This window comes from Lytechinus pictus, chromosome 10 (genome assembly GCF_037042905.1).
Source record: "Lytechinus pictus isolate F3 Inbred chromosome 10, Lp3.0, whole genome shotgun sequence".
NCBI classification, from domain to species: domain Eukaryota; kingdom Metazoa; phylum Echinodermata; class Echinoidea; order Temnopleuroida; family Toxopneustidae; genus Lytechinus; species Lytechinus pictus.
In genome coordinates, this window is record NC_087254.1 from 6461258 (window position 1) to 6473994 (window position 12737).

Genomic DNA, 12737 nt, shown 5'->3' on the forward strand with positions numbered 1-12737 from the left:
AACCGCTGTGCAGCGCCAGATCGACGAGGCTCTATCCCTTTAATCATTGAACGCCAAACAGGGTAGCAGCAACTCCCATCTTTTAGTCTGACGCGGCCAGGGTTTGAACCCCCGACCTCCCGGTTGTGAGACGGACGCTCTACCAACTGAGCCAACACACCGGTTATTGATATTTTTCTTTCTCTTTGGTGTAGGGATGACCATCACGCTGAAGAATATTGGAATTCCACGAGTGACAATGTATGGACCACCAAACATGGTATGCTTTCATGTTCATCGACAATGGATGGAAAACATAGAATTTGGATTTGACTTTTATAGTAAAAGTAATCACAGATATTGTTTAGTAGTGGGAGAGTGGCACTTTGGGGCCCATATTCTCTACTCTGGTTGAACTTAGACAATGGTCTCACTCTGCCAAAATTATGGAAAGCTGAAATTTAGGCCAAAAGTTTGTTTACAGTTTGTTTCTTATGTTTACTTTGCTCTTTCATCTTGCATTATTGGTGAATAATACAACTTTACCTTTTGAATACTGAATTCTACTATTCCCATCTGCAGGGATCATCCGGTTCTAGTTTACAATGGGTTAAGTTATTACTTCCTCACAATTATGAATGATTTGAGTGTCGAATGGGCTGGTAAATTTAACGTGTTCTGTTTGAAATTTTTGTCACTTTTGGTTGTACTTAAGACCAGGGTCCCGTAATAACACAAAGTTAAGCGATTAATGTACGCTTGATTTCAACGATTGATTGTACATTGTAGTCAATGGAATCAATCGTAGAAAACTGTTCTATGATCATTGCTAAGCTTTGTGTAACGGGCCCCAGAATTTAAATTAAACCTGAGTTCAGAATATGGGCCATTATGTTTACTGTAACTACATTGTCATTTAGAATGAACTTGCCTTTTGATGTATGTAGATCATAAGTTATAAATACTGGTACAGGTTATAATTTATTTGTTTGAGCAAACTGGTTAAAAATAATGGCTGCAATAAGCATTGAATCTTGTAAAGTGAGTTTTGTGAAAAATTGGAATTGGAATTGAACTTCATTCTTGCATGATCTGTTTAATTCTTCCCGTAGAAGAAAACTGTTAATGTTCTTAATCAAATGTTTGTTCATTTTTAGTCATAATCATATTTTACAAATTTCACTTTACAGGAAGAATTCAAGAAAGCGCTACAAATATTTGCAAAGCACGAGGCCATTGACATCAGTAAGTAAATCTCATCAGTTGAAGGGGGGGGGGTGGGGTGGGGTGACTCTTTTAAACGACAGAGCTGTCATATTAAAGATAAAATGTAGCATTTTCAGACTGTATCAGACCCTGAAGCCTGATCACGAGAAGGTCAACAAACTTATTCATGTAATTTTCATATCAAGATACAAAACAATTAATTTGTTCTTAGTTGTTTTTTTTAATCATCATAATGCATTTGCCAATGTGTAATTGTAGAAATTTTAATGCCTTTTGCATCATGGAATTTGTGTATAAGAATGTATGAAGAATGCATATTGCAAATGAGATTTAGTTGAATGAGTTAATAATGACGAGATTGTTGTTGTTTTATTTTCCCCATAGATCTAAAACCGTACAGTGAAGGACCATTTAAGAATGAAACCATGGTTGTGACTACCGTCCCTCTGTTCTGTAAGTTTTATGCACTTTGTAGGGCCATTCCTACACGTATAGTATACAAATATACCAGGCTTTGATTAAGTATAGCGGAAATTATTCATCCGAGGTTGGACTGGCATTACTATTTTTTCCCGAAATAGTGATTTTGCCAGTAGAACCGAGGATGAATAATTTCCTTTATACTTTAGAAATAAAGGCCTGGTATATTTGTTTTACATCCTACTTTAATAAGTTTGACCAATAGATCTTGATAATCTAGTTCTTGTACTCGTAGTTTAGGGACAGTGATTTTCCGCGATCGCGGAAAACGGACGGAATTCACGGAAAGGGCCTTTTGAAACGGAAAGTGGCATTTCAAACGGAAAATCACGGAAAACGTATTTTCCCTCAAAATACACAGAATAGCAACAGAAATTACTCCAAAATCACAACAAAATGAGAATATTAAATGGCCAAAAAAACCCAGAAAACACGATCACACTTCGCTACTATCATGACAATTCACACATCGTGACTGCACTCGACATCAGCACACTCGATTGTACCCCGCACCGTACCCGTACCCGGCCGGCCGGGTTGGGCTTCACATATGCACACATATCGTTCAACTCCTTACACGGTCGTGTGTTGCTGCCCTCTACGTTTGAAGTACGTAACAGCACGATATCGTGGTCTTAAAATCCAAGATGGCGGATTGGCAATAGCCGTTGACTGATGATAACGATGTCCAAAAACCCCCAAAATTATCGATGAAATATCATTTCACCATGAAATAATGCTAATAATATGAAAGGTGAGGATGTATGCATGCAAAATGGGTGTGTAAAAATATTTTATGCACCCGCATAGATCCGATTAGAACGGATTTTATTGTGTTGTTGGTACAGTAGCAGATACAAATTTTGACCAGTGCGAGTGTGCGTGTTGTGATTTTGCTATTAAATGTGTAAACGGAATTGTCACTTTTCCGTGTGTACAAAGTCTATGCAGAAACGGAATTTCCGTTTTCTGACATGCTGAAACGGAATTTGAGATTTTCTGAAACGGAAAAAGCAATTTTTTTAAACGGAAAATCACTGTCCCTAGTAGTTCATCCTTTTTTAATCTGAACAAAGATAATCCGCTGCACTGACCGACCTGCTTTTCCTGAAGCCACGCGCTCAGAGCGCGGAACGCGTATTAGTGCTTGCGCAGTCATGATCTGTAATGTCAATGATGGAATAGTGGACTACTCCATCATTGACGTCATGGAATAGCAATTTTTCTTCTGTAGACGTTTCATTTTCATCATCATCACAAAGTAGTGAGAATATGTTTGGTCACATGATGCTATTTAAACCAATCAGCATACATGTTTTAATTTATATAGGATATAATAGTTACTCATTCAGATCTTATATCTACATAAGCTAGATTAGTTAATGTAGTCACAGGAAACTATGATTTCGTGAGAAAGTCTGTGAAATATAGTTTAATTGTAGATCTGCATCTGGGGCCTGTTTCATGTAGGATTTGCAACTCTTGTAACTTTGCCATAATGGCAACTACCATGGTAACAGGGCTCAGCAGCCAATCATAATCAAGGGTACCATGGTAGTTGCCATAATGGCAAAGTTACAAAAGTTGCAAGTCCTTTATGAAACGGGCCCAGGTAGGCCTACAATTAAACATTGTGTGGAATTGTGAAAGCTAAGCTGACCCCCCCATTAAACTGAAGATTGTCAACATACATCAACACATTCGGGACAGTGTATTACGGTATTGTTGCTCGGGGGAAAGGCCCTGCGTCTTGCTTGAACAAGGTTTTATTGCTCATTTCTCAGCTTTCGAGCATTTTCTCCCAGACTTTTTTCAGCATGTTTTCTATTTAAATGCATACAAATACATGGGTGGGCATTTAGTTGGATGTTGTTTGAGTTCATTTAGAGATAGTACTACAACTGGTATTTATACATGTATGAGATATTATCCAAGACTTGGTGTAACAATTATGTATTTTTGTCTGCACTTCTCCTTCGTATCTTAGGGAATTCATTGGAAGGAGGTGTTGCATTTTTTTTTGCATAATTGGCTAAAGATGCACTAGTAACCAAATTTCAAGTTCTAAGCATTTTTAAAAGTTTAAAATGCATTGTATTTGCAACTAGACATGTGTTTTCTCATTTCCCCAATAACCCTTTCCACCAGCAACTAAGAAAGAAGCTACAGCAGTATCAACTGGAACCGAAGATGCCCAAGAAGACGATGGCTGCCCTGGAACCAGTGATGGGGAGGATGATGTCTCCCCTATGCCAGATGATGATCTAGGAATGAAAAGGAAAGCTGCAGGCCCATTGGATGTGATAGCTGACATGAATGTAAAGCCGCAAAATATGGGCTCCTGTAAGTTTTATGATTTTCTATAAGTATCTACAGAGAAAAGTTGAATAAGAATACTCATACAAAGAAACGTGATAACATAAGTACCCCCTTTCTTACATTGACAGTTGTTACCAGTCATGTTTCGAATCCAATTTAAGGTTTTGTTTAGTTCCTGTCAATGTTTCTATGGACTAACTCCTTAATGATTTAGTTACTGTCTTTTAGCCAACTCATCATCTTTGTTCACACAATTAGGATTTAGTCATTGTTCCTCCAATCTCAACAAAAACATACAGTGTATTGTGCACATTAATTTGCTCATGCTGCTCTGAATAAATGGAACAACCTTCCTAATTCATTTAGAACAATTGATACATATATAGCTTTAATATTATTATACATATTAATTAAGATTTATACAGGCTACTTGCAGTAAATGTATAATCTTTGCTTTTACAATCCAAGAAAATTGTCATCTCTGGGAGCATTTCAGCGGTCATTAAAGACATTTCTTTTTAATAGTTAATTTACTTGACTTTTTATGTATGTAATTTTGTTTTTCTTTCACAATTTGATTTTTGCTCATAATTTGTAAAGCGCTGTGATACAATCATTGTGAAGAGCGTTATATAAATACTTGTATTGTGTTATTGTAAGATATGTTACATCATAGAACCCTCTTGGCACTTGACTGGCTACCTTATCTGTATAATGAACACCTAGGGAATGATCAAGCTAGATAGCTATTTGTTATTTTTTGTATTTATTTTCTTTTTCCTTCATTTCTTAGCTGCTAAGAAGAGGAAAACAGAACGACCACCAGACATGACTATTGCTTATATTTGCAAGGTTAGAGAAGTCATTATTGTCTTTAATGTATTTAATGAATATAACAAAGAAATATGCTTACTGTATTAGAGAGTGTTGTCATTAATATCTGTGTCGGTGCGATAACAGATTTTTTGCCTGGTAATCAGAGTATCGTGTGTTCAAATTCTTACCGCAATTTAGCGTTCTTTGGGAAGGCATCAGTTTATGATTGATCAATTCACAATTTGTCACTATCCACCTCGGAGTAAATGGGTCCCCAGTAGGATGCGAAAGACCACAAGTAGTGTGCCTAGCAGTTGTGCTTGGACATTTTTATAGAAAGCTCCCAGGGAGTGGAGAAGTGCGTATGTTGTGTGCACGCAAGTCAGGACCTGATGCCGGGGGTAATCTGTTTTAGAGCTTAGAGCCGTCTTTCCAATGTATGACACTCTGTATGAAAATATGCTTGCTGTATTTAATAGAGAGTGTTGTCATTAATATCAGTGTCGGTGCGATAACAGATTTTTTGCCTTGTAATCAGAGTATCGTGTGTTCAAATTCTTACCACAATTTAGCGTTCTTTGGGAAGGCATCAATTTATGATTGATCAATTCACAATTTGTCACTATCCACCTCGGAGTAAATGGGTCCCCAGTAGGATTCGAAAGACCACAAGTAGTATGCCTAGCAGTTGTGTTTGGACATTTCTATAGAATGCTCCCAGGGAGTGGAGCAGTGCGTATATTGTGTGCACGCAGGTCAGGACCTGATGCCGGGGGTAATCTGTTTGGTGCTTAGAGCCGTCTTTCCAATGTATGACACTCTGTATGAAAACAGAATATGATTATTATATTTATGAATACTGATAATGGTACTATTCATGATGATGTCATTAGCAGCAACAGTAATATAATATCAGTGATAAGTATTTATTGATATCTTCTTTTCTTTTCTAGTTACATGATAAACCTGGAAAGCTACTAGCCCAGAAAGCCGTCCAGATGGGACTCAGACCGTGAGTTAATTTACAGAGGAAAATACAGAAAAAAAGTAGTTTAAGCCTAAAAGATTATAAATCATATTATGATTCAATATATGTTTAAATGTAATAAAACAAAGTTATTTATAAATATATATTTTTTTAAGTTATATCGAAATAATAATTTGAATCATGCTTTTTTTCTTTGAGATATCATTCTGCTGAAATTTGGCACATGATTTGTCTGTATGATTTTTAATTAGTCAGCGATGAAATGACCGCTTGTTTTTGTAAACATTGCTGTACATATATGCCAGCAAAACCAAATAGCATATAAAAAAAGCTGATTAATATATTTTGTCTATGTTAATTATCATGAAAAGTATTGCAGAAAACCATGAATGATAAAGAAAAATTGTTGAAAAGAAAATAAATCATCTTTTTTGTTGTGAGAAGGAAGAGACTTGATGGGGTAAGCTATGGACAAGGGTAAGTTTACTCTATTTTCTTTGATCAATATCACAGTGAACGATTTGTAGTGAACGATTTGTTATCTATGCTGCATTAATTTGTAGTGATATTGACTTATTTTGAATTTCTTTTAGGAATCTTCATTTTGAGCATGTCAAATCTGGTAAATCTGTAACACTGGAGGATGGGAGAGTGGTATGTATGCTCTCATACAGAAAATACATCAGGACCCCGTCTTACAAAGAGTTAAGATTGATTCAATCAATGTAAATCTATGGAAATCCATCAGTGTCAGTTTTTGTCTCACCTGCATATCAGAGTGAGACTATAGGCGCCGCTTTTCCGACGTCAACACCAAATCTTAACCTGAGGTCAAGTTTTTGAAATGACAGCATAACTTAGAAAGTATATGGACCTAGTTCATGAAACTTGGCCATAAGGTTAATCAAGTATTACTGAACATCCTGCCTGAGTTTCATGTCACATGACCAAGGTCAAAGGTCATTTAGGGTCAATGAACTTAGACCATGTTGGGGGAATCAACATCAAAATCTTAACCTAAGGTTAAGTTTTTGAAATGTCATCATAACTTAGAAAATATATGGACCTAGTTCATGAAACTTATACATAAGGTTAATCAAGTATCACTGAACATCCTGCATGAGTTTCACATCACATGACCAAGGTCAAAGGTCATTTAGGGTCAATGAACTTTGTCCGAATTGGGGGTATCTGTTGAATTACCATCATAACTTTGAAAGTTTATGGATCTGATTCATGAAACTTGGACATAATAGTAATCAAGTATTACTGAACATCCTGTGCAAGTTTCAGGTCACATGATCAAGGTCAAAGGTCATTTAGGGTCAATGAACTTTGGCCAAATTGGGGTATTTGTTGAATTACAGCCATAAATTTGAAAGTGTGTTGGTCTAGTTCATAAAACTTGGACATAATAGTAATCAAGTATCACTGAACATCCTGTGCGAGTTTCGGGTCACATGATCAAGGTCAAAGGTCATGTAAGGTCAAAGAACTTTGGCCACGTTGGGGGTATTTGTTGAATTGCCATCATATCTCTATAAGTGTATTGGTCTAGTTCATAAAACGTGGAAATAAGAGTAACCAAGTATCACTGAACATCTTGTGCGAGTTATAGTAGTTTTCAAAATCAGCACTGCTGCTATATTGAATTGCGTGATGCAGGTGAGACGGCCAGAGGCATTCCACTTGTTTCTACATAAAATTTTCAAAATGTCCTTTGTAAACAAAGGCGAACACACCAAATTGTCAAGAAAACAAAGAATTTATGTAATTAACATCATATCTAGAAAACAGTTTGAACATTCATGCATGTTAGATGTTGACATTGCTGGCCGTCCGTACTTGTGATTGATCGGATCAATCGCAACTCTTTGTAAGAAGGGCCCCAGGGGCCCGTTTCATAAAGAGTTACAACTGTTGTAATTTTGCCATTATGGCAACTACCATGGTAACCTTGATGTTGATTGGCTGCTAAGCCCTGTTACCATGGTACATTTAGTTACCATAATGGCAAAGTTACAACAGTAGTAACTCTTTATGAAACGGGCCCCAGATAGATTAGTGGCAAATGCCAAATATTAATGTTATCATGATGATGAAATGTCATAGTATCATTGAAAGTTGCTGTCCATGGGGTCAGTGATAGGATCCGTTGAAGTAGTATTGAAATAAATTTGGGAGTAATCTTACATTATCTAGTTCAGTCTTGTTTCATATAACTAACTTTCAATTAAAATACAACATTTTGTTGAAGAAATTTACAATCTCTTACAAATTTGAGAGGATTCAATGATATGAGTTTCTTGTAACAGCTACTGTATCTTGTTGTTGATCAATTTTGTTACAGAGGGACCAGTTTACATGGGACCTAGGCCCCATTTCACAAAGAGATGCAAACAATTTAAATCAAACTCATATTGTGATTGATCTAAAATTCCCATCTCCCAACTACATCAAGTTAAATCATATAGCAGTTTGGATTTGACTTCAATCTAGTGCACCTCTATATAGGATGGGGCCCATTGTTTCATGGGACTACTTATTGAACTGGGGCCTGTTGCAGAAAGAGTTGCGTTTAAACCCAAGTCAAAATATCAATCACAAGTCCTGAATACCGGTGTTTCATTGGCTGATAATCAAGTTGCGCAAGATTTTTTTTAGTTGTGTTTGATCGCAACTCTTTCTGCAATGGGCCCCAGTATAGGGAAAAAATGATTGCATCTTAATTGTTCTCTTTTCATCATTTTTTCTTTACAAAATTGTGAAATTCAAGAAGATGTGATTACATTTTTGAATAACCTTACATAACTGGGTTTCTTTAATTATATTGATTTGTTTTTTACCTTTAAGATAAAAGCTGAAGACGTCTTGGGCCCAGTTACACCTGGTCAAGTTTTTATCGGTGAGAATCTTCGAGACAATTCAATTTGAATTCATCATTTTAAGACATTCTAACGAGTGATAATATTTCAACAGGTTGTATGAAATCTAAATATTTTTACAATGCATGAGTGATCATTTGTGAGTTGGCCCTTTAGAAAATTTTATATTGGGTATAAAAGAAAAATCATCACAGATGCCTTGATATTCAAACTTCATGAAATAACCGGCCTAATACACGATGTGAATATCTGTACACAAGATATATTGGGTGTACACTTTTCTGCCTTGTATGTTCAGTGATTTACCCCTTGTTACATTATCTTGAATCTTGAATGTGTAGCACCCAACAATTTACATGAACAGGGGGGTGTTTCACAAAGAGTTAAGTATGACTAAAATCACACTTAAATGCCAACGCGCATCTGAAATGCAACGCGCAATCTTATTGATCAATACGCAGTAGTGCACGTCCTCTTTGCAAGATCTGACCAATGCGGTTATGCAATTTATACCGCACGCAACTAGACATTTAAGTGCGACTCTAAGTCATACTTACATACTTTCATCTTTGTGAAACACCCCCCTGGTGTTAAGGGTGGAAGTAATGATTATGTCACAATTCGTTCAGGTACATTTCATTTTCCAATGTTAACATTTCTAGTAGTTCGAATTATTTAAATATATTTTAAATTGTAACATTAAGTTAAATTCTGTTGCATTGAATGATAAAAATTGATATATAAGTAGAAAGATGATTTCATTTTTCAAATTCATCGTGACTGCCATGGACCAGTGATGGCCTGGTGGTACAGTCCCTGACCAGCAATCAGTAGATGAGAGTTTCAAATCCTGCTGGTTCCTCGATTTTTTCTGATCGATCAATGCGATCTTATTTACTGGGTTGAAAGCCATAAATTGTGCTTTTAAAATATAGTGAAACTTCCCTAGCAAGCCTTAACCTTTCAATTTTATCTGTTTACTTTTTTTTATTAACAGTTCTAGAATGTCCATCGGAAGATTTTATTGAACCAGTTGTTAGCAGTGATGCTTTCAATGGGTAAGTCCATCTTTTCCTAATAAATCATTTTGCTATTCAAAGAGAACAATGATTTATGAATTACAATCATTTGAAAATCTCTTTAACAATGCAGTAAAACTCAATGTTAGAATTGTAATTATATAGGGTGTAAAAGTGGTAATTAAGTAAAACAAGGATTTACTTCAAAGGGACACACTGTTTGAAGTGTGCATGATAGTCTCATAATTGAAACAATTGAAATAAAATGTCTTTATTGGGAATCAGGTTGAATTACGGTATATTTTTTATAAGTATTTAAGGAAATTACAGGAATTAAAGGTGATCACAACATTTAAAAAGATTAGAAGCAATTGGGGAAAAACAAAAAGAGGCAGAAAATAATCTTATACATTGAAACAAAATATGTTATAATTGTATTGTGCATTGTCCCTATTTTGATTTTTTTTATTGCTGATCTTCACTTATATTCCTTTTTTTTGTCGTGGGGTGAATCTTTTTAATGCTTGTTGTTTTTGTGAAAGATTTGAAGAAATATTAAGACTATTGCCATTGTTTTACTATTTCAGTTATTTTAGTGGTTGTGGTGATGATACAGCTAGTTTGGTCCTACATATATGTCCTGAGGAGGTCTTGAAGGATGAAAGATATCAACAGTGGATCAGCAGGTATGTTGTTTGATAAAGACTTTGAAATAAGCTTTTGGAATCATTGTTTGCTGCAACTCCTTGGCCCCGTGACACAAAGGTTGTCGATTAATCATACGCTTGATTTTCATGATCAATTGTACACTGTAGGTAATGCAATCAATCATAAAAAAAAGATGATTACGGTGATTGCTAAGCTTTGTGTTACGGGCCCCAAGTATTTGTCTCTTAATTCAAGTTCCCTGTCGTGTATTTCAAAACATATGCACCACTATTAAATGTTTGTTATCATAAAGATGCTGTTGGGTGAAACACTTTTCATAAGACATACGAGGTAGCACTAGCCACTAGTAAGAATTGAAGAATTAATTAAATATTTCAGTGTACAATTAACCCCAAGCACACTGGGGAAATATATGGAGTTTAATCAGGAGAACAGTGAGATCACAGATAAATTGAGGTCTTTAATTGAAGTTTGAAATCACTTTGAAAGAGAAGCACTGACAAATGTGCGGTTTTGAGTACGTATACTTTGGAATTGACCAATCTCCCAGGATTAATGCATAAATGAGCGATGTAACCGTAATTGTGCAACTTGCATGCATACATATTATGGAATGCACGAACACAATTATCTTCTATAGATTTGGAACTGATACAGAGCACGTAATCTTCAACAAGTCGTGTGAGAGTCTGAGGTTGGATGCCAGCAGAGGGCAGCAGACATTACTCAATCAACTCCACGAAGGCATCTTTCCTGTTCTACCAACTCACACATTAAAAGCCGCACCCACACCACTACAGATCAAGGTATATGAACAGTGTGGTAATGCTACCCACGATATCTCTTGTCCACCTCTCGCTTCATCCTCCTTTTCCACCTTCCTTTTTTTTCTCCTTACTATGTAATCAAACAATATTATTTTTCTTATGTACTCTCAATGGACTTTACATCTATATTCATTATAACATTGTAAACTAAAATTGTTAGTCTCCAAATCCTATGATTATTATTTTTGATAAAACCTAATTGAATTGAATCCAAAGTGACAGTCTTTTCATGTGACCATTGTCCAAGGGTTCTAGTATATTTCATTTTCCCATTTTACTTTCTCACAAGACATCCTTTTCATATTGAATACCTGATGGTAGTATGAAGCTAATATCCTTGTTGATGCCGTACATTGCAGATCAATGGTAGCGAATCAACTGCTAAATTGGAATATGCAGAGATCTACAATAAACTTCATCTTAAACCAGCCAAAGGATGGGAAAGGTAAGATTCTGAACCGAGTGTTAAATATAATTTTTTGTTGTTTTCACTTTGATTGAATTGGTTGAATAAGTTTTATTCAGTTGATTTAGCAGTGTGTTTGTATACTTGTTGTTGTTTTTGCAAATCAATTCATATTTCTAATTGTAGAATTAATCATGAGGATGGTGATGGTGTGATCGTTTTTTTTCAGTATAGTTTACATGATTTCACAAAGTTCAGTTAATATAAAAAACTGTACTAGATCTAGATCTACAATGATAAAGTAACAGTTAGCTTGGTTTTACAGACTTTCTCATGAAATCATGAAAAGTAAAAAAAAAAATTCATTTAAATTCCAGAAACTTCATAATCTCTGAAGACATGCAGAGATACTTGAATGAGCTGGGACCGTTGGAGGAGTTCCAGGAGAGTCTGAGGACACTCAAAGCATCACCAGAAATGAATGGCCATACTAAGTCGATGGATCAGAAGTACCCCGAGGTCCTTTTCCTAGGTACAGGATCAGCCATGCCAAACAAGGCTAGGAATGTCTCTGGGATCCTTCTCAGCTTCAGGTATTTAAAAAGAATATGAATATACGCGTATCGAATCAGTGATAGGTCAATACGCCATCATGTGATCATAGCTGCGAGGATCGCGTTTGTTATATTCTAGGATTTGACATCACCTCAGTGAATATAACTGCGTTGTATTGTCAATTGCGGCGTTATATTCACTAAGGTGACGTCACTCGCTGCTTACAAGATGCGTAATTAGCTAGTTTATTTGATGTACGCACTAGTATTAAAGCATTAATTGCATGAAGAATTCGCTTGATGTGTTTTCCAAAATAATTCTATTATGACGTAGATGGATCAGAGCTGCAGAAAGAATTTCGGATTAATCAGAGAGCGAGAATGATGATGAATGCAATCTCTGATGGCGAATCCACATAGACTATATAATATAACAGATATTGCCTGGTCTATCTTTTTAATAAATAACATTTCAACTCCCCTCCGAAGCTATATTTTTCCCTCGGGAGAATATTTTTCCTCAGCGCTGTGTGCTTCGGGCAAAATATAATCCCTTGGGAAAATGTTA

The 12737-nt window shown here is 35.8% G+C and overlaps 1 protein-coding gene across 2 annotated transcripts in view; it reads left to right on the forward strand.

The window, feature by feature from the left end:
• Positions 1-12737, forward strand: part of LOC129269660 (zinc phosphodiesterase ELAC protein 2-like) — a 30503-nt gene that overhangs the window by 3757 nt on the left and 14009 nt on the right. For both annotated transcript variants that reach the window (XR_010294759.1, XM_064105202.1), the window contains exons 4-16: positions 195-259; positions 1170-1224; positions 1591-1659; positions 3835-4029; positions 4799-4857; positions 5775-5833; positions 6403-6463; positions 8663-8714; positions 9692-9752; positions 10301-10399; positions 11023-11188; positions 11569-11654; positions 11993-12208. Coding sequence is in view for 1 of the 2 variants with exons in the window: in XM_064105202.1 (XP_063961272.1) it covers positions 195-259; positions 1170-1224; positions 1591-1659; positions 3835-4029; positions 4799-4857; positions 5775-5833; positions 6403-6463; positions 8663-8714; positions 9692-9752; positions 10301-10399; positions 11023-11188; positions 11569-11654; positions 11993-12208 (1243 nt within the window). In the remaining variant the exon portion in view is untranslated. The remainder of the gene's footprint in view (positions 1-194; positions 260-1169; positions 1225-1590; positions 1660-3834; positions 4030-4798; positions 4858-5774; positions 5834-6402; positions 6464-8662; positions 8715-9691; positions 9753-10300; positions 10400-11022; positions 11189-11568; positions 11655-11992; positions 12209-12737) is intronic.